We start from the raw sequence: 25,265 nt of genomic DNA, 5'->3' as shown, positions 1-25,265 counted from the left end.
CCCAGGCGCTGATGAAGTGGATGTCAATTAAGGCATCCCCCCGCAGATTCTGAGAAGTTGGGTTAAATGTGGAAGACACATTTCAGTTGAATGCCTTCAGTTGTACAACTGACTAGGTATTCCAGTTTAGTTGGAGTGTAACGTGTGTCAGCATTGACTTCATTGAATAGAGCTAATGAAAATCATGTCCACAGAAGATCCGATGTTATGAAGAAAGTTATGCTAATGCTACAATGCTAGCTGTAGTGGAATGTGTGCCAGCAGTGACTGCATTGAATAGGGCTCAAGAGAATCTCCATAGCCATAGACGTTCCGGTAGAATATGCTATGATGAATGAGGATGCTATTGCTACAATGCTAGTTACAGTGGAGTGTGTGCTAGCATTTACTACATTGAATAGGTTTTACCATAACCATGGTCTCAGAAGGTCCAATTAGCACCTGGGAATGCAGATGCTAATGCTACAATGTTAGTTGTAGTGGAATGTGTGCTAGCATTGACTACATTATATGAATCAAGAGAAAGTCAATGGTCTCAGAAGGTCCAATTAGCACATGTTATATGTGGGAATCAAGATGCTGATTCTACAGTGCTAGTTGAAGTAAAATGTTGTGCTAGTGTTCGCTACAGAAAACATGTTTAACAGCATGTTTTATTGAAAATGCTAATGCTATAATGCTTCAGTCCCTGGTTGAAGAGCCCTCTCTGGCTCTCTTTGCAGATTTCATCATCACATTGCTATTTCTAATTAGGTCAAAGATGCACACATACAGTACCCATAGCAACCGATTGTGTAGTGCGTTCACTGGTGTGTGTGGTGGCTCGTTGGTGTGTGTGAATTAGCGTGTGTGTGTTTAAGGAAGAGCCATGGTCTCCATGGCCTGGCAGCCGCGCACAAGGCTAAGATCACCATAAGCAATGCCAAGCCCTGGCTGGAGAGATGTAAAGCTCACCACCATTGGTCTCTGGAACAGTGGAAACGCGTTCTCTGGAGTGATGAATCACGCTTCACCATCTTGCAGTCCGACGGACTAATCTGGGTTTGTCAGATGCCAGGAGAACGCTACCTGCCCCTATTATGCATAGTGCCAACTGTAGGTTTGGTGGAGGTGGAATAATGGTCTGGGGCTGTTTTTCATGGTTTGGGCCCCTTAGTTCCAGTGAAGGGACATTTTAACACTACAGCATACAATGACATTCTTGACTATTCTGTGCTTCCAACTTTGTGGCAACAGTTTGTGGAAGGCCCTTTTCTGTTTCAGCGTGACAATTTAAAAAACATATATATACACTGCCCAAAAAAATAAAGGGAAAACTTAAACAGCACAATGTAACTCCAAGGCAATCACACTTATGTGAAATCAAACTGTCCACTTAGGAAGCAACACTGATTGACAATACATTTCACATGCTGTTGTGCAAATGGAATAGACAACAGGTGGAAATTATAGGCATTTAGTAAGACACCCCCATTAAAGGAGTGGTTCTGCAGCCTTTGTGCAAGGAGGAGCAGGAGGAGCACTGCCAGAGCCCTGCAAAATGACCTCCAGCAGGCCACAAATGTGCATGTGTCTGCTCAAACGGTCAGAAACAGAATCCATGAGGGTGGTATGAGGGCCCGACGTCCACAGGTGGGGTTGTGCTTACAGCCCAAAACCGTGCTGGACGTTTTTCATTTGCCAGAGAACACCAAGATTGGCAAATTCGCCACTGGCGCCCTGTACTCTTCACAGATGAAAGCAGGTTCACACTGAGCACATGTGCCAGACGTGACAGTCTGGAGACGCCGTGGAGAATGTTCTGCTGCCTGCAAAATCCTCCAGCATGACCGGTTTGGCGGTGAGTCAGTCATGGTGTGGGGTGGCATTTCTTTGGGGGGCTGCACAGCCCTCCATGTGCTTGCCAGAGGTAGCCTGACTGCCATTAGGTACCGAGATGAGATCCTCAGACCCCTTGTGAGACCGTATGCGGTTGGCCCTGGGTTCCTCCTAATGCAAGATAATGCTAGACCTCATGTGGCTGGAGTGTGTCAGCAGTTCCTGCAAGAGGAAGGCATTGATGCTATGGACTGGCAAGTAAACAAGTTCTCATTTAGAACTGCGACCTGGCCAAGATAAAGCAAAGCAGCGTGACAGAAACAACAACACAGAGTTACACATGGAATAACAAACGTACAGTCATTAACACAATAGAAAAAAATATATATATACAGTGTGTGCAAATGAGGTAGGATTAGGGAGGTAAGTCAATAAATAGGCCGTACTGGTGAAGTAATTACAATTTAGAAATTAAACACTGGAGTGATAGATGTGCAGAAGATGAATGTGCAAGTAGAGATACAGGGGTGCAAAGGATGAGGTAGTTGGATGGGCTATTTACAGATTAATATGTACAGGCGCAGTGAACTGTGAGTTTTTGACAGCTGATGCTTAAAGTTAGTGAGGTAGATATGAGTCTCCAGCTTCAGTAGTTTTTGCAATTTGTTCCAGTCATTGGCAGCAGAGAACTGGAAGGAAAGGCGGCCAAAGAAGAAATAGGCTTTGGGGGTGACCAGTGAAATATACCTGATGGAGTGCATGTTACGGGTGGGTGCTGAGATAATGTGGGGCTTTACCTAGCAAAGACTTATAGATGACCTGGAGCCAGTGGGTTTTGTCGACGAATATGAAGAGTGGGACAGCCAATGAGAGCATAAAATGCCCCCATGCACAAAGCAAGGTCCATACAGAAATGGTTTGTTGAGACTGGTGTGGAAGAACTTGACTGGCCTGCACAGAGCCCTGACCTCAAGCCAGTCGAACACCTTAGGGATGAATTGGAACACCAACTGCAAGCAAGGCCTAATCGCCTCACTAATGGTGTTCGGGCTGAATGGAAGCAAGGCCCCCGTAGCAATGTTCCAACATCTAGATGTTCGACGAGCACATACTTTTCACAATGTAGTGTATCTGTATCGGAGGTGTTGACCTCTAGAAAAGGACCCGTAAGTATGCATTTCACTGTTAGTCGACACCCGTTGTCTACAAAGCATGTAACAAATAACATTTGATTTAAATCAAGTGCATACTACTGCCACGGAAGGAGGGGCTAGATAAGGGTGTATTTGGAACGCATACCACCCTAGATCTGTAGCTGGAAAACAGATTTAAAGATTTGACTTGATGTATATACAAACTTGTTCATGTAAGACTAACACTTGATCGTGATTTACACAGATTGTACCACGAACATGTAATACACCCCATTTCTATTTGGCTAAAGCTACAACTGGCATTCTTTGGAAGTCAGGGATAATCCTCTCACTGAAGTGTTTTGTGATGACATGGCTTTGTCATTGTACATTTTGTTTCCCATCTCCCTATGGTTCCCTGGGGGCATTAACCCACCCTTTATCATGCCGTTAGTTGTCTTGTTTTGTGAAACACGTTTTCACGTTTAAAAAAAACAAACTGTAGAGAGTATGTCACCAAACCACGTTGATGAAAAACAATAAGGTCAACACCTCCGATACAGAATTACTTTAACATTCAAAATGCACTTTATCTTTATCTGCAATTGTTTGAATTTGAGATTTAGTTGAGAGAAAGAGGTACTGCAAGAATAGGTGCACACCTTGAATACAGCATTTTATATTCTGACTGAACTCACAGCGTGGTTGCCTCTATTTACAATGGATTGAATATTGAATTAGTCTAGACTCTAGAGAGAGGTTCTGGATGTGTCTGTATGTTTTGTGGTTGAGAGCGCTTCTCTGACATGTTCTCACCCCCCTTCTCTCCGAGGGTGCTAGCTGTCTCCACAGCCTGCCTGTCTGCCACCAAATGACAGCTGACACACCATGATGGAAGGTGGCTCCATGGGACATCTGCTCAGCTAGACATGCCCAAACTGTTTGGGAAATGAAACATGAAGGAGAAACTCCATTGGTCTATTGTTTTTCTGAGTTGGTGATGGCATACAAGGCTGTAACGATTTGGAATGATGGGAACATTTTCACAGAAATGTTGAATACCAATGTGTATGGTGTTTCAACTTCACTTACAGTATGTTACATAGAGATATAATATTGGATGATCTGTGTCCATTACAAATATCAATACAGGCCAGGGTTTGAGGAGAAAGAAGGAAATGGATACCCTAATGTGTAAAAACAGTGAAAGTGTGAAGACAGTAGAGCTGCAAACATGTGAAACAAAGGGGGAAATACCATCATTATTGACCCAATATTTGACTTACAGTACCAGTCAAACGTTTGGACACCTACTCATTCAGGGGATTTTCTTTATTTAAAAAAATATATTTTCTACATTGTAGAATAATAGTGAAGACATCAAAACTATGAAATGACACATATGGAATCAAAGTAGTAATTCCCCCCAAAAAAACAAAAAGTGTTAAACATGTCAAAATATATTTTAGATTCTTCAAAGTAGCCACCCTTTGCCTTGATGACAGTTTTGCACACTCTTGGCATTCTCTCAACCAGCTTCACCTGGAATTATTTTCCAACAGTCTTGAAGGAGTTCCCACATATACTGAGCACTTGCTGGCTGCTTTTCCTTCACTCTGCGGTCCAACTCATCCCAAACCATCTCAATTGGGTTGAGGTCAGGTGATTGTGGAGGCCAGGTCCTCTGATGCAGCACTCCAGCCTGGATGTGTGTTGGGTCATTGTCCTGTTGAAAAACAAATGATAGTCCCACTAAGCGCCAACCAGATGGGATGGCGTATTGAATGCCAAGAGTGTGGTACTGTATAAGTATGTGGTCAGTTTAAGATTATATCATCCTGTCCGTAATGATTTTTTATGCTACATGAGTTCTGTCATGTTGTTTACGCTTTATACATTGTGCATTCGAAGATTAACCTCTGACATTTGTCATTGAAAATTTAATATTTGTTTGACTCCCAAGATTGCTTATGACTTCATACATTGTTGGCTTTGAATTTCTCTCTCTTGATTGAAGTGTTCCGTTCCAACCAAAAGGGAATTCCAAGAGGGTTCTGTAGCATTCATTATAAATGGAGTGTGTCAATCCATTTGTTGAGTTTGTTTTGCTTTGAATGTTTCTAAATGAGCGAGGGAATGTGTGTTTAATATATATTTGACAGATTAATTTGATCTAAAGGTGGTATCCTATGACGGTGCCACGTTGAATGTCACTGGGCTTTTCAGTAAGACTATTCTACAGCCATTGCTTCCTATGGAGATTGCATGGCTGTGTGCTTGATTGTATACACCTGTCAGCAATGGGTGTGGCTGAAATAGCCAAATCCACTAATTTTCATCATTTTGTCTGTATATTGTGTATGTCTTTGATGGTAGAATGGTATCAATTTATGGTAAAGTTGGTGGTATGGTAGGGTGTGGTTATTCCTGACTATCCCAGGAAGATCCTAGGAAGTCTTTTCTAAAACCATAATGCGTGAAAATGCTTCTCGCATGCAATGTTGAGTACCCTTCTTTGAGTCAGAACATGCAATACACATGCATCACGAAGGATAAACCAAATCCATTCCACTCTGTGAAGATGTTTTCTGAATACCGTATATTTCCATTCTACCCAACGCATTTGCCTAACAACTTGCCATATTGAGAAATAAACGATATTCTCTCATCGCCTCGCATCGCCCACAGCGCATGTTGAGCAGAGCTTAAATCAGAGAAAAAATCAAAGTATCTTATTTTAATGGGCATCAGAGAAACAGTCAACCTTAACTGAGTCATAATGACCCTACAGTAATCATGACTTACAGTGTGTTCTGAGGAAAAACGTTTTCTATCTTCACAAAGCCCCCCATCTGACCTTCATAAACACCAAAGAAGACTCGAGGCTGTAATCGCTTCCAAAGGTGCTTCAACAAAGTAACGAGTAAAGGGTCTGAATATTTATGTCAAATGTGATATTTCAGTTTATTTTTAATACATTTGCAAAACTTTCTAAAAACCTGTGTTTGCTTTTTTATTTTGAGGTATTGTGTGTAGATTGGTACGAAACACATTTTTTTAGAATCATGGTGGTAATGTAACTTATATATACAGTGCCTTCGGAAATTATTCAGACCCCTTGACCTTTTCCACATTTTATTAGGTTACAGCCTTTTTCTAAATATGTTTTTTTTTTTTTTAAATGTCCATCATTATGGCCTGCAGCATTACCACCCTGCATTCCACTGCTTGCTTGCTTCTGCAGCTAAGCAGGGTTGGTCCTGGTCAGTCTCTGGATGGGAGACCAGATGCTGCTGGAAGTGGTGTTGGAGGGCCAGCAGAAAGCACCCTTTCTTCTGGTCTAAAAAAATAAATATCCCAATTCCCCAGGGCAGTGATTGCTATTGCTCAGTTTGGCTGGGCGGCCAGCTCTGGGAAGAGTGTTGGTGGTTCCAAACTTCTTCCATTTAAGAATGACGGAGGCCACTGTGTTCTTGGGGACCTTCAATGCTGCAGAAATGTTTTCGTACCCTTCCCCAGATCTGTGCTTCGTCACAATTCTGTCTCAGAGCTCTATGGACAATTCCTTTGACCTCATGGCTTGGTTTTTAATCTGACATGCACTGTCAACTGTGGGACCTTATATAGACAGATGTGTGCCATTCCTAATCATGTCCATTCAATTGAATTTACCACAGGTGGTCTCCAATCAAGTTGTAAAAACATCAAGGATGATCAATGGGAACAGGATGCACCTGAGCTCAATTTCGAATCTCATAGCAAAGGTTCTGAATACTTATGTAAATAAGGTATATCCGTTATTTAATTTTAATAAATGTGAAAATGTGTATTAACCTGTTTTATATTTTTCATTATTGGGTATTGTGTGTATATTTGCTGGATATGTTTTTTTTATTTAATACATATTAGAATAAGGCTGCAACGTATAGAAATGTGGAAAATGTCGAAGGGTCTAAATACTTTCCGAATGCACTGTATCTATTTGCATTAATTTAAAACCCTGTAAGGATCTGTATTCTCAGATGTACTATGGCACATCCTAAGTGTGTCCTATCCTGGGTCAGCTTCATTAGAATACACCATAGGAAAATGTTTTTGTGACAGAAAACAAAAACAATCATTTCTTATTGGAGATAAGTTCAGATTGTGTCTCCTCGTTTCACTCAGTTCAGAGTTGTTTTGTCAGTATCGTGCCCAATGAACACGACCCTCTTGTCTGTCCAGGTCTGACCACACTGCAGGTGGTGCTGGACACGGCTGCAGAAAGGAAGTGGCATGTGACCGCCATCAACGTGGGCAACCTGAAGGACGAGAGGAAAGACGAGGCCTACCGCTCCCTCTTCCAGGACCTGGAGAACAAGAAGGAGAGACGGGTCATCCTGGACTGTGAACAGGACAAAGTCAAAGACATTATGGAACAGGTAAACATAAAAGCTCAGTCCTCTGGTAGTTTGTGCTGGCCCTGACGTTAGAGCAGTGTTATATTGAACAGCTATTCTGCTATGACTGAGCTTATGATGACTGCAATGATGAGTGTGTGTAATGCAGCAGTTGAGATCTTGTTGGTGTGTTTTTGCCTGTGTGGGTGAGTGTCATCCTTGCCTGCAAACATTTCACACCTACCCCCCAAGTGGACTGCCTTGCAACAATCCCCTTAATTGTTAAATTAAACTGCAACAAAAGTGGAATTAAAGGCCACAGAGATTTACATAAACGGGTTATTTATAAATCATCTCTGGCCCGTGGGAGAGTACATCGATTTGTTTTTAAGGCAAGCAGATGTGTGTTTCACAAAACACTGAAAACAATGCGTGTTTCCCTCGTTGCTGCGTGCTAAAGGTTTTATCTGAGAGAAACATAATCAAAACCGGTCACAGTTTTCTGCCTATAGGAAGTCCCGTACAATGCAGTTTTTATTCAAATTATTATTTAAATCTCTTCATGTAACTGGCTTTCTAAGTGGAGGTGTCACTCATGTGGTGGGATTAGCTGCAGGTGTGTCATTTGAGGTAGTTAGTGAAATGGCTTTTGAGGTAATTACTGAAATGGGCTTCCTGTTTTGGTTCGTTACTGACAAGTGATAGCACTGGCAGGTGGCAGGTGTTCGTGACTGTAAATAAAGCCTATAAGAATAACACTCATGACTACTGTAGCATACGGAATATGATTACATGGAGACTGTCTTGTTTGATTGCCATGTCATTATGGTTTCATATATGATCTGTTCTGTTTACCTATCTGATCTTGTCTCCAGGTTATCACCATTGGCAGACATGTGAAAGGCTACCACTATATCATTGCAAATTTGGTGAGTTTTCACAACTCAGCTGTGGAATTGGAATCTCAGGGAGAACATAGTGCCTAAAATTGATTTATTAAGCTAAAAGCATAGCGATGAGACATTGAGAAGCCAGAGTGATCGTCTTCCAATTGAATCTCTTATGTATTGCCAAATAAGTTCGCTTTGGGTAATAATTCCATTCCCGTTTCTTTCTTTCAGCTGACATTTGTTTGACAGCAAACATTCCCATTTCATGTCTGTGCTTGGATTCACTTGTTTTTCATTTCAGGGTTTTGTGGATGGGGACCTCTCCAAAATTCAATATGGAGGAGCCAACGTCTCAGGTTTCCAGATTGTCGATTTCGATGACCCGTTGGTTTCCAAATTTGACCAGATTTGGGAAGCTCTGGAGGAGAAGGAGTACCCTGGTGCCGACAGTAAGATTAGGGTGAGTAGACATCCACGTGGGTGCTGAGTTGAGAGGGACTCAGCTAGCACTTCTCCATCCCCGGGAGCTGTGACGTGGCTGTGGCTTCAAAATGTTTTGCCCCTATTCTCCCTCACACATACTGTGTGTGTGTGCAGACCCAGGCACACAGCCGCTTGCACACACACAGACAAGCACACTGACGTCCTCACAACCCCTCTCAGAAACACACTAACTCTTCCTTCCCCTCCCTTGTGTCCCCATTTCACCCCCCAACACACTTACACACCCTTCCCCTTCTGTTCTATTGCAGTACACGTCGGCGTTGACCTACGACGCGGTGCAGGTGATGACGGAGGCCTTCCGCTACCTGCACAAGCAGCGCATTGACATCGCCAGAAAGGGCAACAACGGCGACTGTCTGGCTAACCCCGCCGTGCCCTGGGCGCAGGGAGTGGAGATTGAACGAGCGCTCAAACAGGTGACAGCATGGGGTCGACGTGGCAACGGCTGCCTGGCTCTACCACATACACGCACACACAGAGACTGAAGTATAAGGACACACAAAAACATACACACATTCTCCCCTGAGCTAGCATTGACAATAGTCTTCCCACACACTCAGGATTTCTACTCTGAGCATTGGCTTCAAAGCTTAGACGAGGCAATGTGAATCCAGATCTGTGTGGAAAAAGTAAATTGGTCTATGACAGAGGTATTTAATGGTGGCGTCTTGCCATTCTGCCGCTGTGGTTTTGTGTCCTTCTAGGTTCGTGTGGACGGTCTCACAGGGAATATTCAGTTTGATCAACATGGCAAACGAGTAAACTACTCTGTTAATATCATGGAGCTGAAGAATAATGGTCCTGTGAAGGTATGTTAGTGTTTCTGAATATGGATATAGCTAGAACATGTCTCAATATGATAGATGCTGAGCCCACCCTCGGAAGCCCCGCCTTACTGGCTACAATATCAGGGCTGTCATCCATTTTCAAAATTCTTCTCTCTTCAGCTCGCCTGAAGGAAGAACATTTTCACACAATTTACTAACTTTTCAATCTTACGAAGGCTCCAAGATTCAGATCTGACTTAGGTGTCTGTCAGTGGGTCCCCCTAGATGTTGCTTTGCTCTCTTTACGTGACACATGTATGCATTGCATGCACATGACCAATAGGGCCCGAACTATAGAGTATCATAATCACATAAGTCAATTAATTTTAACAAACTCAGAACACATCTGACAGCAAAACTTATGCAGAGGACGTGACAAATAAACTTGACACGGGGGAATTTTTACTGGTTGCTCAGGGGGTCAAGGAGAGGTCAAGTTGTGGAAAATACTGAGATCAAGAAAAATAAAGTAAGGAGCAAGTGCTGTGTGCATATGTTTGCCAAACTGGTGCTGTTAGATTACAATCTAATTTCTCTAACGGTTCGGAACAATGTAAACACTAAATCAATGAAGTACTAGAGAGTCTGTAATTATTATTTAAAACATTGTGTAAAGCCTTTATTACAGCAAAGACCAAAACCAGTCGCATTCATTCGTGAATGCAATTTCCAAAATGGAACGGTGTAACGGTTTTCTTCTGGGGAAAGAGAGGCTGACCAAAATGCAGCGTGGTTAGTTTTGTCCATCCTTAATAAAGATGAAAATACAACAATCTACAAAACAAGAAACGTGAAAAAACCAAAACAGTCCTATCTGGTGCCACAAACACAAAGACAGGAACACTCACCCACAAAACCCAACACAAAACAGGCTACCTAAATATGGTTCCCAATCAGAGACAATGACTAACACCTGCCTCTGGCGCCTCTGGACTGAGGGGCGGAAACTCTGGTAGCGCCGGACAGGCGGAAGCACCTGTGTTGATGTGACGGAGAGACAGCCTGGTGTGGGGTGCCGGCACTGGTGGTACCGGGCTGGGGACACGCACCTCAGGGCGAATGCCTTACATACTACGCCAAATCAACTGCTCTCTTTCTTACACTCCCCCAATTCTATGAACACCTCCTTGAGTGTCTCCTCATCTCCCATCCATTCACTCTCCTCCATTCTGTCCAATAACTCTTCGACCCTCTCAGACTCAGCCCTCAGCTTCGCCGATAGCTCCGAAAACATCCATGGCTCCTTATGGTAAACAGGGGGAGTTGGCTCAGGTCTGGCTCCTGACTCTGCCACTCTCCCTGTGCCCCCCCCAAGACATTTTTGGGGCTGCCTCTCGGGCTTCCAGCCGCTCTGCCGTGCTAGCTCCTCATAATGCCGCCTCTCTGCTTCCGCTTACATTTACATTTATATTTAAGTCATTTAGCAGACGCTCTTATCCAGAGCGACTTACAAAGCTTCCTCCAGCCGCTCTGCCGTGCAAGCTCCTCATAATGCAGCCTCTCTGCTTTCGCTGCCTCCAGCTCGGCTTTGGGGCGGCAATATTCCCCTGGCTCTGCCGAGGGTCCTTTCCCGTCAAGGATCTCCTCCCAAGTCCATTTCTCCAAATAGTGCAGCCTCTCCCACTGCTGCTGCTCCTGCTGCTGCTGCCTCTGTTGGTTCTCCTGCTGCTGATTTTGCTGCTGCTGCTGTTGCTCCTGCTTCACCTGTCGCTTCTCCTGCTGCTGCTGCTGCCTCCGTTTACCACGCCGCTTGGTCCTTGGTTGGTGGGTGATTCTGTAACGGTTTTCTTCTGGGGAAAGAGAGGCGGACCACAGTCCTATCTGGTGCCACAAACACAAAGACAGGAACACTCACCCACAAAACCCAACACAAAACAGGCTACCTAAATATGGTTCCCAATCAGAGACAATGACTAACACCTGCCTCTGATTGAGAACCATATCAGGCCAACATAGAATGCCCACCCAGCTCACGTCCTGACCAACACTAAAACAAGGAAAACACACACGAACGATGGTCAGAACGTGACAAACGGTTTATTTATCGTTTACGCTAATTATTCAAGGGTCGCCTTGTTATTTTATTTAAAAACAAATTATGCTTGATTGCATTTCAAATCAGGAATGACTCGTGTAATGACATGAATGAATGAATGAATGAATGAATGAATGAATGAATAATTGATTGATACAGTACTGTAGCTTATATATAAGTATTGGAATATAGGCCTAAGTAAGTTATGTATTAAGACTAAACAGGATGTGCTCCATGCCTACAGAACGATGGTGGTTATAGAAGGTTGCTATACTAATCCAACTAATAATAATGATATTACATATTGTTATAATAATGATGATCACAACAATTAAAATAATAATAAATATAAGGAGATCAAGAAAATGAGGGCTATTATTATTATAAATATATTTTTTCTGGCCATTTGGAACAGTGTAAACCACACTAAATACATTAGAAATAATACCAGAGAGGCTGTTCTAACGCAAAAAAAAGTGTAAAGCCTTTATTACACCATAGCAAAGACTAACATTTTTTAAATGGTTTATCTGACCTGTGGTTGGTGCTCACAGAGGCTTGGTGCTCACGGAATCAGTAGGCTATTAAACAAACACTCAAAGGCAACAGAAGCAGGATCTGTTTTATTTCTGTAGATGTGTATGGATGATTTATAACGCCAGGCACATTTAACAGTTAGACTATTGATTATAGGCCTAATTAAGTTGGGGATTCCGCCCTCCTCACTTTTCTTAGACAATCTAGGCAATGACTGTTTTCTCATCCCCTAACTCCGCTGCTGCCTCAACACCAATATGCTGGTTAACATGGCCTTTATGCACATAGAAACATGGTCTAGGAAAAGGCGCCAATTCAACAGCGCACTGATGTGTTTCAGAACCACAGACAGCAATTGGTATCCTGTCACGTGTGCTCCCTCTCCGTCCTCTAGGTCACCAGTCTTCTTGTCGTGGCGCACACCTGTCACCAGCATAACGCCTAATTGTGCATTATGACACTCCATCACCTCCTTGATTACCTGCCCTTTATGTCACTCCCTTTGGTTTCATTGTATCTGTTTCTGTTCCATGTCAGTGCGCTGTTGGTGTTACATGTTTGTTTAATTAATTAATTAAATGTATTCACTCCCTGAACTTGCTTCCCGACTCTCAGCGCACATCATTACAATCCAATGCGGGAGAAAGTGCATCTGTTACAGAATAATATTATTTGTATTAGTGTTGCTACCTAATATAACCACATACAATTTCAATAGCATGTCTTCGAGTGATGGAATGTGCCATCCCCACAGCCTCCACAATGGATTAGTCCACTCAGACAGGCAACAATCATGATGTCTTGTACACCATGATTTTATGTATCTACAGTATATACACAGTACCAGTCAATAGTTTGGACACACCTACTCATTCAAGTGTTTTTCTTAATTGTTACTATTTTCTACATTGTAGAATAATAGTGAAGACATCAAAACTATGAAAAAACACATATGGAATCATGTAGTAACCAAAATAGTGTTAAACAAATCAAAATATATTTTAGATTCTTCAAAGTAGCCACCCTTTGCCTTAATGACAGCTTTGCACACTCTTGGTATTCCCTCAACCAGCTTCACCAGGTAGTGATTTGCCGGCAATTGGAATGCATTTCAATTTACAGGTGTGCCTTGTTAAAAGTTATTTTGTGGAATTTCTTTCCTTCTTAATGCGTTTGAATCAATCAGTTGTGCTGTGACTGTATAGTTGTAATCACGTTTGAGAGTAAACCCCTAGTCGTCAAATTCAACCTTTCAGGGGCCAAACCCACAGTTCCATATCTCTGTCAAATTGTCCTATGCGCCTGGCACAATAGACCCCGACGACGGCTGGGACTATGTGGTGGTCCTCATGAGAGCCAGTTTCATCACAGTGCTTGATGGTCTATTTGGTAACAGAAGGACTATTTGGTAAAAGACCAAGTCCATATTATGGCAAGATCAGCTCAAATAAGCAAAGAGAAATGACAGTCCATCATTACTTTAGCACATGAAGGTCAGTCAATGTGGGAAATTTCAAGAACTACGTTTTTTCAAGTGTATTCGCAAAAAGCATCAAGAGCTATGATGAAACTGGCTCTCAAGAGGACCGCCACAAGAAGGAAAGACCTAGAGTTACCTCTGCTGCAGAGTATAAGTTAATTAGAGGTCCCTGCATCAGAAGTACAGAGCAGTTGGTACAGCCGGTACTTCTTAGTTCCCAAGAGCGATGGAACTTTGTGTCCAATCCAGGATTTCAAGGTTTGTAAATTCAACATGCTCACACTTTGCCGTCTATAGCAGTGGATGCAACCCAGCAATATGTTTATGTCCATAGATCTGACGGATGCATATTGTCATGTGAATAGATGAGGTAGTTGAGTTGAGGGAACAGGTGTAGCTCCAGCTCCATGTTGGTTTCCCATATTCAGACTCTGGGGTGCACTGTGAATCACAAGATAAGTTTTTGCCTCCGGTTCAGCGCATTCAGTTTTCTGGTTCTTGTTCTGATTCGGTTCTGAATCTTAAGTTTTTGTCCCAACAAGAGTAGGGTCGCATTCCGGCTCTGTTTGGCATGGTTTCAACTGGGACACTCAGTGTCTTTTCACTTATGCCTGCGGTTGTTGGGTTTGAGCTTCAGGCTGCTGTGGTTCATTTACTCTGGTCAATCCTATGCCGTGCGTATCTGCGCTTTACCAAGTCATGACAGGGGTTCTGTTACTTTGGACTTGCGGTTCTTTGTACTAGTATGGATATTTCAGGCTCGCAAGGTAAGCATTGTTCTTGAGCTGGTGAAAGCTGTGTGTGCTTTGGCTGCCGTGGACCTAGTTTGGTACCCTCTGAGCCGGCTTGGGCCGTGATTGTATGTCCCCGTAGAATGTTATACAGAGTGACCGACTGAAAGGGAAGGTAGAGTTAGAAATATACTGTTTCCTGAAGGAGGGAACGAGGTACAACATATTTTGGCCCCACACCATCAGGGGGTTCGAGCTCGCTGAAGAGCAGTACTGAATTGAGGAAATGTATGCGAGCCACAATTTTATAGCCAGGAAGGCTTCCAAGGGTGGCCTCGGCCTCCATTGACCTGTTGGGCGTGATTTCAGATTGCTTTCAGATTGGCTTGATTTAAGACTCCCCATAGTATGTTATACCTCGTTCGCTCCTTCAGGGAACAATAGTTATATTCAAAACTGTATGTTTACACTCATCTGAAACAACAACGCTGTCTACCGTCTCATGACGTTATGGAATTGCTCATTCACTATGCATTATTTTCTCCACAGATTGGATATTGGAACGAAGTTGACAAAATGGCTGTCACAAAATCAGACGTGTTTCCGAATGACACAACAGGAATGGAAAACAAAACGGTCATTGTGACCACAATCTTGGTAATGACTTATCATTCACTCTATTCATACCATCTGACTCTTTAATTCACAACAATTGAATTGAAAATCAAAACTTAGCAATTGTTAGTCCATAGAATCATGTTTTTATAGTATTACTGTGTCCATATTGGTGCGGTTCTAATATGGACACTGTACATACACAAACAAACCCATAGTAGTCTACGTCTTTTTATGAGCTGTTCGTTCATTCAGTGAAAAGTCTCTACATGTATACAGCTAGCATGAACTATATACCATGATGTAAAGTCTAAAGGCACTCCTGCTGGACTGAACAGTATTTTTGGATTTCTCCCTCAGGAAGCCCCATATGTAATGCTCAAGAAGAATGCTGACCTTTTTTTAGACAATGAAAGATACGAGGGCTATTGTGTAGATCTGGCTGCTGAGATAGCCAAGCACTGTGGCTTCAAATACCAGCTGAAAATTGTGGGGGATGGAAAATATGGAGCCCGAGACGCTGAGACCAAGATCTGGAACGGAATGGTGGGAGAGCTTGTCTATGGGGTAAGAAAAGAGATGCACGGGCCTTATAATATTGATCAAATCCAATAACTTGCTGTATACGAACATCCCCAGTAGTTCCCTTTAAACACTACTAATGCCCACCCGGTTTCCCTAGAACAACAACATCAGCTCTTTATAACATCAAGCTCTTTCTCTCTCTCTCCTCCCCAGAAAGCTGATATAGCTGTGGCACCGCTGACCATCACCCTCGTCCGCGAAGAAGTAATAGACTTCTCCAAGCCCTTTATGTCACTGGGTATTTCCATTATGATCAAGAAGCCCCAAAAGTCAAAACCTGGGGTCTTCTCCTTCCTGGACCCTCTGGCCTACGAAATCTGGATGTGCATCGTGTTTGCCTACATCGGTGTGAGCGTGGTGCTCTTCCTGGTCAGTCGATTCAGCCCATATGAGTGGCACACAGAGGAGTACGAGGACGGCCAGATCCAGACTAATGAGTCTACCAACGAGTTTGGGATATTCAACAGTCTCTGGTTCTCCCTCGGCGCCTTCATGAGACAGGGCTGTGACATCTCGCCTAGGTGGGTTTCAAACTGCCTCCTGTTTGTATGTTGTTAGGCTGGCTCAGTGTGACTTACTAGTATTCATACACTGATGTTCTTGGTGAATTGTGCAACCTTGCAACTCTTGCTACAATGAGGATCAAATCATCCCCAGCTTCCATTTGGCCCCCCTCCTCTCCCCTGTAACTATTCCCCAGGTTGTTTTAAATGGCATTGTATTCTCAAGAATCTTACAGTGATCGGAAAGTATACAGACACCTTTACTTTTTCCACATTTTGTTACATTACAGCCTTATTCTAAAATGGATTAAATAATCTTTCCCCTCATCAATCTACGCACAATACCCCATAACGACAAAGAAAATACATGTTTTTAGACATTTTTGTTCATTTATTAAAATAAATATATCATTGTTACATATCACAGACCCTTTACTCAGTACTTTGTTGAAGCACCTTTGGCAGCGATTACAGCCTTGAGTCTTCTTGGGTATTATTTTACAAGCTTGGCACACCTGTATTTGGGGAGTTTCTCACATCCTTCTCTGCATATCCTCTCAAGCTCTGTCAGGTTGGGTGGGGAGCGTCGCTGCGCAGCTATTTTTAGCTCTCTCCAGAAATGTTAGATCGGGTTCTATTCCGGGTACTGGCTGGGCCACTCAAGAACACTCAGAGACTTTTCCCGAAGCCACTCCTCAAATCAAATCAAATTGATTTATATAGCCCTTCGTACATCAGCTGATATCTCAAAGTGCTGTATAGAAACCCAGCCTAAAATCCCAAACAGCAAGCAATGCAGGTGTAGAAGCACGGTGGCTAGGAAAAACTCCCTAGAATGGCCAAAACCTAGGAAGAAACCTAGAGAGGAACCAGGCTATGTGGAGTGGCCAGTCCTCTTATGGCTGTGCTGGGTGGAGATTATAACAGAACATGGCCAAGATGTTCAAATGTTCATAAATGACCAGCATGGTCCAATAATATTAAGGCAGAACAGTTGAAACTGGAGCAGCAGCACGGCCAGGTGGACTGGGGACAGCAAGGAGTCATCATGTCAGGTAGTCCTGAGGCATGGTCCTAGGGCTCAGGTCCTCCGAGAGAGAGAGAGAAAGAGAGAATTAGAGAGAGCACACTTAAATTCACACAGGACACCGAATAGGACAGGAGAAGTACTCCAGATATAACAAACTGACCCTAGCCCCCCGATACATAAACTACTGCAGCATAAATACTGGAGGCTGAGACAGGAAGGGTCAGGAGACACTGTGGCCCCATCCGAGGACACCCCCAGACAGGGCCAAACAGGAAGGATATAACCCCACCCACTTTGCCAAAGCACAGCCCCCACACCACTAGAGGGATATCTTCAACCACCAACTTACCATCCTGAGACAAGGCTGAGTATAGCCCACAAAGATCTCCGCCACGGCACAACCCAAGGGGGGCGCCAACCCAGACAGGATGATCACATCAGTGACTCAACCCACTCAGGTGACACACCCCTCTTAGGGACGGTATGAGAGAGCCCCAGTAAGCCAGTGACTCAGCCCCTGTAATAGGGTTAGAGGCAGAGAATCCCAGTGGAAAGAGGGGAACCGGCCAGGCAGAGACAGCAAGGGCGGTTCATTGCTCCAGAGCCTTTCCGTTCACCTTCCCACTCCTGGGCCAGACCACACTCAATCATATGACCCACTGAAGAGATGAGTCTTCAGTAAAGACTTAAAGGTTGAGACCGAATCTGCGTCTCTGACATGGGTAGGCAGACCGTTCCATAAAAATTGAGCTCTAGAGGAGAAAGACCTGCATCCAGCTGTTTGCTTAGAAATTCTAGGGACAATTAGGAGGCCTGCGTCTTGTGACCGTAGCGTACGTGTAGGTATGTACGGCAGGACCAAATCAGAGAAATAGGTAGGAGCAAGGCCATGTAATGATTTGTAGGTTAGCAGTAAAACCTTGAAATCAGCCCTTGCTTTGACAGGAAGCCAGTGTAGGAAGGCTAGCACTGGAGTAATATGATCAAATTTTTGGGTTCTAGTCAGAATTCTAGCAGCCGTATTTAGCACTAACTGAAGTTTATTTAGTGCTTTATCCGGGTAGCCGGAAAGTAGAGCATTGCAGTAGTCTAACCTAGAAGTGACAAAAGCATGGATTAATTTTTCTGCATCATTTTTGGACAGAAAGTTTCTGATTTTTACAATGTTACGTAGATGGAAAAAAGTTGTCCTTGAAATAGTCTTGATATGTTCTTCAAACGAGAGATCAGGGTCCAGAGTAACGCCGAGGTCCTTCACAGTTTTATTTGAGACGACTGTACAACCATTAAGATTAATTGTCAGATTCAACAGAAGATCTCTTTGCTTCTTGGGACCTAGAACAAGCATCTCTGTTTTGTCCGAGTTTAAAAGTAGAAAGTTTGCAGCCATCCACTTCCTTATGTCTGAAACACATGCTTCTAGCGAGGGCAATTTTGGGGATTCACCATGTTTCATTGAAATGTACAGCTGTGTGTCATCCGCATAGCAGTGAAAGTTAACATTATTTTTTCCATGACATCCCCAAGAGGTAAAATGTATAGCGGAAACAATAGTGGTCCTAAAACAGAACCTTGAGGAACACCGACATTTACAGTTGATTTGTCAGAGGACAAACCATTCACAGAGACAAACTGATATCTTTCCGACAGATAAGATCTAAACCAGGCCAGAACTTGTCCGTGTAGACCAATTTGGGTTTCCAATCTCTCCAAAAGAATGTGGTGATCGATGGTATCAAAAGCAGCACTAAGGTGTAGGAGCACGAGGACAGATGCAGAGCCTCGGTCTGATGCCATTAAAAGGTAATTTACCACCTTCACAAGTGCAGTCCCAGTGCTATGATGGGGTCTAAAACCAGACTGAAGCATTTTGTATACATTGTTTGTCTTCAGGAAGGCAGTGAGTTGCTGCGCAACAGCCTTTTCTAAAAATTTTGAGAGGAATGGAAGATTCGATATAGGCCGATAGTTTTTTTATATTTTCTTTCTTTTTCAAGAAAGGCTTTATTATTGCCACTTTTAGTGAGTTTGGAACACATCCGGTGGATAGAGAGCCGTTTATTATGTTCAACATAGGAGGGCCAAGCACAGGAAGCAGCTCTTTCAGTACTTTAGTTGGAATAGTGTCCAGTATGCAGCTTGAAGGTTTAGAGGCCATGATTATTTTCATCATTGTGTCAAGAGATATAGTACTAAAACACTTGAGCATCTCTCTTGATCCTAGGTCCTGGCAGAGTTGTGCAGACTCAGGACAACTGAGCTTTGAAGGAATACGCAGATTTAAAGAGGAGTCCGTAATTTGCTTTCTAATAATCATGATCTTTTCCTCAAAGAAGTTAATTAATTTATCACTGCTACAGTGAAAGCCATCCTCTCTTGGGGAATGCTGCTTTTTAGTTAGCTTTGAAACAGTATGAAAAAGGAATTTCGGATTGTTCTTATTTTCCTCAATTAAGTTAGAAAAATAGGATGATCGAGCAGCAGTAAGGGCTCTTCGGTACTGCACAGTACTGTCTTTCCAAGCTAGTCGGAAGACTTCCAGTTTGGTGTGGCGCCATTTCTGTTCCAATTTTCTGGAAGCTTGCTTCAGAGCTCGGGTATTTTCTGTGTACCAGGGAGCTAGTTTCTTATGAGAAATGTTTTTAGTTTTTAGGGGTGCAACTGCATCTAAGGTATTGCGCAATGTTAAATTGAGTTCCTCAGTTAGGTGGTTAACTGATTTTTGTCCTCTGGCGTCCTTGGGTAGACAGAGGGAATCTGGAAGGACATCAAGGAATCTTTGTGTTGTCTGTGCATTTATAGCATGACTTTTGATGTTCCTTGGTTGGGGTCTGAGCAGATTATTTGTTGCAATTGCAAACGTAATAAAATGGTGGTCCGATAGTCCAGGATTATGAGGAAAAACATTAAGATCCACAACATTTATTCCATGGGACAAAACTAGGTCCAGAGTATGACTGTGACAGTGAGTGGGTCCAGAGACATGTTGGACAAAACCCACTGAGTCGATGATGGCTCCGAAAGCCTTTTGGAGTTGGCCTGTGGACTTTTCCATGTGAATATTAAAGTCACCAAAGATTAGAATATTATCTGCTATGACTACAAGGTCCGATAGGAATTCAGGGAACTCAATGAGGAATGCTGTATATGGCCCAGGAGGCCTGTAAACAGTAGCTATAAAAAGTGATTGAGTAGGCTGCATAGATTTCATGACTAGAAGCTCAAAAGACGAAAACTGCAATTTTTTTTGGTAAATTTAAATTTGCTATCGTAAATGTTAGCAACACCTCCGCCTTTGCGGGATGCACGGGGGATATGGTAACTAGTGTAGCCAGGAGGTGAGGCCTCATTTAACACAGTAAATTCATCAGGCATAAGCCATGTTTCAGTCAGGCCAATCACATCAAGATTATGATCAGTGATTAGTTCATTGACTATAATTGCCTTTGAAGTAAGGGATCTAACATTTAGTAGCCCTATTTTGACTCCTGCGTTGTCTTGGCTGTGTGGGTCATTGACCTGGGAGATGAGCCTTCAACCCAGTCTGAGGTCCTGAGAATTCTGGAGCAGGTTTTCATCAAGGATCTCTCTGTACTTTACTCCATTCATCTTTCCCTCGATCTTGACTAGTCTCCCAGTCCCTGCCGCTGAAAAACATACCCACAGCATGATGCTGCCACCACCATGCTTCACCATATGGATGGTGCCAGGTTTCCTCCAGATGTGACCATTGGCATGTAGGCTAAAATAGTTACATTTTGATTTCATCAGACCAGAGAATCTTATTTCTCATGATCGAAGAGTCATTTAGGTGCGTTTTAAACTCCAAGCGGTCTGTCATGTGCCTTTTACTGAGGAGTGGTTCCATCTGGCCAATCTACCATAAAGGCCTGATCGGTGGAGTGCTGGAGAGATGGTTGTTCTTTTGGAAGTTTCTCCCATCTCCACAGAGGAGACCATCGGAGGAGGAGACCCATCTCTGTCAGAGTGACCATCGGGTTCTTGGTCACCTCCCTGACTAAGGCCCTTCTCCCTCGATCGCTCAAATCGGCCAGGCGACCTGGCCACATTCCGTTTAAGAATGATGAAGACCACTTTTCTCTTGGGGACCTTCAATGCTGCAGACATTTTTGGTACCCTTCCCCAGATCTGTGGCTCAAGAGAATCCTTTCTCAGAGCTCTACGTGCAATTCCTTCAACCTCATGGCTTGGTTTTTTCTCTGACATCCACTGTCAACTGTGGGACCTTGTATCGGCAGGTGTGTGGCTTTCCATATCATGTCCAATCAGATAAATTTACCACAGGTGGACCCCAATCAAGTTGTAGAAACCTCTCAAAGATGATCAATGGAAACATGATGCACCTGCGCTCAATTTTGACTTTCATAGCAAAGGGTCTGAATACTTATGTAAATAAGGTATTTCTGTTTTTTATTTTTAATAGATTAGCAAAAATGTCTAAACCTGTTTTCGCTTTGTCATTATGGGATATTGTGTGTAGATTTAATCCATTTTAGAATAGGGCTGTAACGTAACAAAATGTGGAAAAAGTAAAAGTGTTTGAATACTTTCCAAATGCACTGTATACTGAACCAAAATATAAACGCAAAAGTTTCAAAGATTTTACTGCGTTACAGTTCATATAACGAAATAAGTCAATTTAAATAACTTAGGCCCAGATCTATAATTTTCACATGACAGTGAAGCCAGTTGGACGTACTGCCAAGTACTGCTGTACTCTAAAATGACGTTGGAGGCGGCTTATGGTAGAGAAATTAACATTAAATTATCTGGCAACAGCTCTGGTGGACATTCCTGCAGTCAGCATGCCAATTGCACACTCCCTCAACTTGAGACATCTATGGAATTGTGTTGTTTGACAAAACTGAACATTTTACAGTGGCCTTTTATTGTCCTCAGCGCAAGGTGCACCTGTGTAATGATCATGCTGTTTCATCAGCTTCTTGATATACCACACCTGTCAGGTGGATGGATTATCTTGGCAAATGAGAAATGCTCACTAACAGGGATGTAAATTAATTTGTGCTAAACATTTGAGAGAAATAAGCTTTTGTGCATATGGAAAATTGAAAGGATATTATTTTACTGCTCGTGAAACATGGGACCAACACTTCACATGTTGCGTTCATATTTTTATTCAGTGTACATTAACGATACCTTTTCAAACTTTATTTCAGGACATGACAACTGGATTATTTCAATTCTCTGTTGAGTGATATAAAAAAGCTAGTATTTTATACATCTTGGTATGATCCCTTCCATTTAATACACATCCTGTACACTCCTGGCGGTCCTTGTACCCATTGACGTACAGTTTATTATGTAAGCAGACGTGCCATGTCTTGAAATATCATAGTCCCAGCTGTAATTAATTCAGTGTCATATTAGTGCTGGGCATATAGGGATTTAATGAAGTGCGAATGCAGCCGATTATGTTAAGCAGGCTCCCACTTTACACCAGAGAGGGGACCGTCAGTCACATGAATTCCTGGGAGATTTGTCATCAAGACATCAGCTATTACCCACCGCGTCCCTTTACACATGACTGGGCCTTGATGTTGTTTAAATGAAGAGCTAATTCTGTATTTTTGCTCCAGGGTGCTCAGTTTTCCTTGCTATGTCATTACCGGAGATGTCAATGGTCATACAATTTCTTTATGCGCACTCAATCAGCTATGAGTTTAATGTTTAATGTACAGTTGAAGTCGGAAGTTTACATACAAAGGTTGGAGTCATTAAACTTGCTTATCAACCACTCCACAAAATTATTGTTAACAAACTATAGTTTTGCCTAGTCGGTTCGGACATCTACTTGGTGCATGACACAAGTAATTGTTTCAACAATTGTTTACAGACAGAATATCCCACTTATCATTCACTGTATCACAATTCTAGTGGCTCAGAAGTTTACATAGACGAAGTTGACTGTGCCTTTAACCAGCTTGGAAAATTCCAGAAAATGATGTCATGGCTTTAGAAGCTTCTGATAGGCTTATTGACAACATTTGAGTCAATTGGAGGTGTACCTGTGGATGGATTTCAAGGCCTACCTTCAAACTCAGTGACTATTTGCTTGACATCATTGGAAAAATCAAAAGAAATCTGCCAAGAGCTCAGAAAAAAAATTGTAGACCTCCACAAGTCTGGTTCATCCTTGGGAGCAATTTCCAAATGCATGAAGGTACCACGTTCATCTGTACAAACAATAGTACGCAAGTATAAACACCATGGGACCACACAGCCATCATACCGCTCAGGAAGGAGACACGTTCTGTCTCCTAGTAATGAACTTACTTTGGTGCGGAAAGTGCAAATCAATCCCAGAACAACAGCAAAGGACCTTGTGAAGATGCTGGAGGAAACAGGTACAAAAGTATCTATATCCACAGTAAAATGATTCCTGTATCGACATAACCTGAAAGGCCACTTAGCAAGGAAGAAGCCTCTACTCCAAAACCAGAATAAAAAAGTCGGACTACAAAAATCTTACTTTTTGGAGAAATGTCCTCTAGTCTGATGAAACAAAAATCGAACTGTTTGACCATAATGACCATCGTTATGTTTGGAGGAAAACATTGGCTTGCAAGCCGAAAAACACCATCCCAACCGTGAAGCATAGGGGTGGCAGCGTCATGTTGTGAGGGTGCTTTTCTGCAGGAGGGTGCGGTGCACTTCACTGAATAGATGGCATCATGAGGGAGGAAATTATGTGGATATATTGAAGCAACATCTCAAGACATCAGTCAGGAAAGCTGGGTCGCAAATGCGTCTGCCAAATGAATAATGACCCCAAGCATACTTCCAAAGTTGTGGCAAATCGCTAAAGGACAACACAGTCAAGGTATTGGAGTGGCCATCACAAAGCCCTGAACTCAATCCCATAAAAAGTGTGTGCGAGCGAGGAGGCCTAGATCCTGACTCAGTTACACGACTTCTGTCATGGAGGAATGGGCCAAAATTCACCCAACTTATTGTGGGAAGCTTGTGGAAGGATACCTGAAACGTTTGATCCAAGTTAAACGCAATGCTACCAAATACTATTTGAGTGTTTGCAAAGTTCTGACCCACTGGGAATGTGATGATATAAATAAAAGCTGAAATAAATCAGTCTCTCTACTATACTGACATTTCACATTCTTAAAATAAAGTGGTGATCCTAACTGACCTAAAACAGGGAATTTGTTCTCGGATTAAATGTCAGGAATTTAAATGTATTTGCCTAAGGTGTATGTAAACTTCCGACTTCAACCGACTTCAACTGTATGTATCCTTTATCTTCAAAGGCATGTGTGGATATTTGGTGTTGGAAAGAGAGATTCAGGCTGACTGCCCTTGAACTTTTGCATGTTATCATATACCTCTCACTTCTGAATAGCTTGTACTCAATATACTGACAGCATTTACATATTTGAATGTTTTGCAAACATTTTGGAGCTATTATCTAGTAAAGATTTTGGACATTTATTGTTGCCCTACAAGCCAGGAAACAGTCCTAAGTCATCAAATTAATTGATTGTGGTCCACCAGTGGGTTTGACCATCCATTTGGAAAACAGGGATCCAGTAACTCGTTTTTTTGTTTTTTCACCAGATCCCTCTCTGGGCGTATTGTTGGTGGGGTATGGTGGTTCTTCACTTTGATCATCATCTCCTCCTACACGGCCAACCTGGCTGCTTTCCTCACTGTTGAGAGGATGGTGTCGCCCATAGAGAGTGCTGAGGATCTGGCGAAGCAGACCGAGATTGCCTATGGAACACTGGACTCCGGCAGTACCAAGGAGTTTTTTAGGGTAAGAGACAGAAATGTACTTATTAATCACATGGTAATTACATATTTGTTTCTTCATACAGTAACTGATATGTCTGTATTTGTCCTCTCCACCTTCCAGCGCTCCAAAATTGCCCTATTCGATAAGATGTGGACTTACATGCGGAGCGCAGAGCCCTCTGTGTTCGTGAAAACCACAGCAGAGGGGGTGCTGCGGGTGCGCAAGTCCAAGGGCAAATACGCCTATCTGCTGGAGTCCACCATGAACGAGTACATCGAGCAGCGCAAGCCTTGCGACACCATGAAGGTTGGCGGCAACCTGGACTCCAAAGGCTATGGGATCGCCACGCCCAAAGGATCCTCATTAAGGTGGGTGGAATAGTATAACAATGTTGTTCCTAATGTTGTTA

General features: G+C 42.9%; 1 protein-coding gene across 10 annotated transcripts in view; it reads left to right on the top strand.

Moving 5' to 3' along the window:
- The window catches only part of LOC118363594 (glutamate receptor 2-like), a 65,389-nt gene that overhangs the window by 35,122 nt on the left and 5,002 nt on the right, over nucleotides 1–25,265 (top strand). For all 10 annotated transcript variants that reach the window (XR_004821427.2, XR_008087599.1, XR_008087598.1 and 7 more), the window contains exons 4-13: nucleotides 7,176–7,372; nucleotides 8,206–8,259; nucleotides 8,522–8,680; nucleotides 8,973–9,140; nucleotides 9,429–9,533; nucleotides 14,884–14,991; nucleotides 15,310–15,516; nucleotides 15,688–16,055; nucleotides 24,679–24,877; nucleotides 24,977–25,224. Coding sequence is in view for 7 of the 10 variants with exons in the window: in XM_052488479.1 (XP_052344439.1) it covers nucleotides 7,176–7,372; nucleotides 8,206–8,259; nucleotides 8,522–8,680; nucleotides 8,973–9,140; nucleotides 9,429–9,533; nucleotides 14,884–14,991; nucleotides 15,310–15,516; nucleotides 15,688–16,055; nucleotides 24,679–24,877; nucleotides 24,977–25,224 (1,813 nt within the window). In the remaining 3 variants the exon portion in view is untranslated. The remainder of the gene's footprint in view (nucleotides 1–7,175; nucleotides 7,373–8,205; nucleotides 8,260–8,521; nucleotides 8,681–8,972; nucleotides 9,141–9,428; nucleotides 9,534–14,883; nucleotides 14,992–15,309; nucleotides 15,517–15,687; nucleotides 16,056–24,678; nucleotides 24,878–24,976; nucleotides 25,225–25,265) is intronic.

Source organism: Oncorhynchus keta, chromosome 30, assembly GCF_023373465.1.
Source record: "Oncorhynchus keta strain PuntledgeMale-10-30-2019 chromosome 30, Oket_V2, whole genome shotgun sequence".
In the NCBI taxonomy this organism is placed as follows: Eukaryota; Metazoa; Chordata; class Actinopteri; order Salmoniformes; family Salmonidae; genus Oncorhynchus; species Oncorhynchus keta.
Note: the sequence above shows the minus strand (reverse complement) of the source record. Positions and strands in the feature narration are given on the sequence as shown.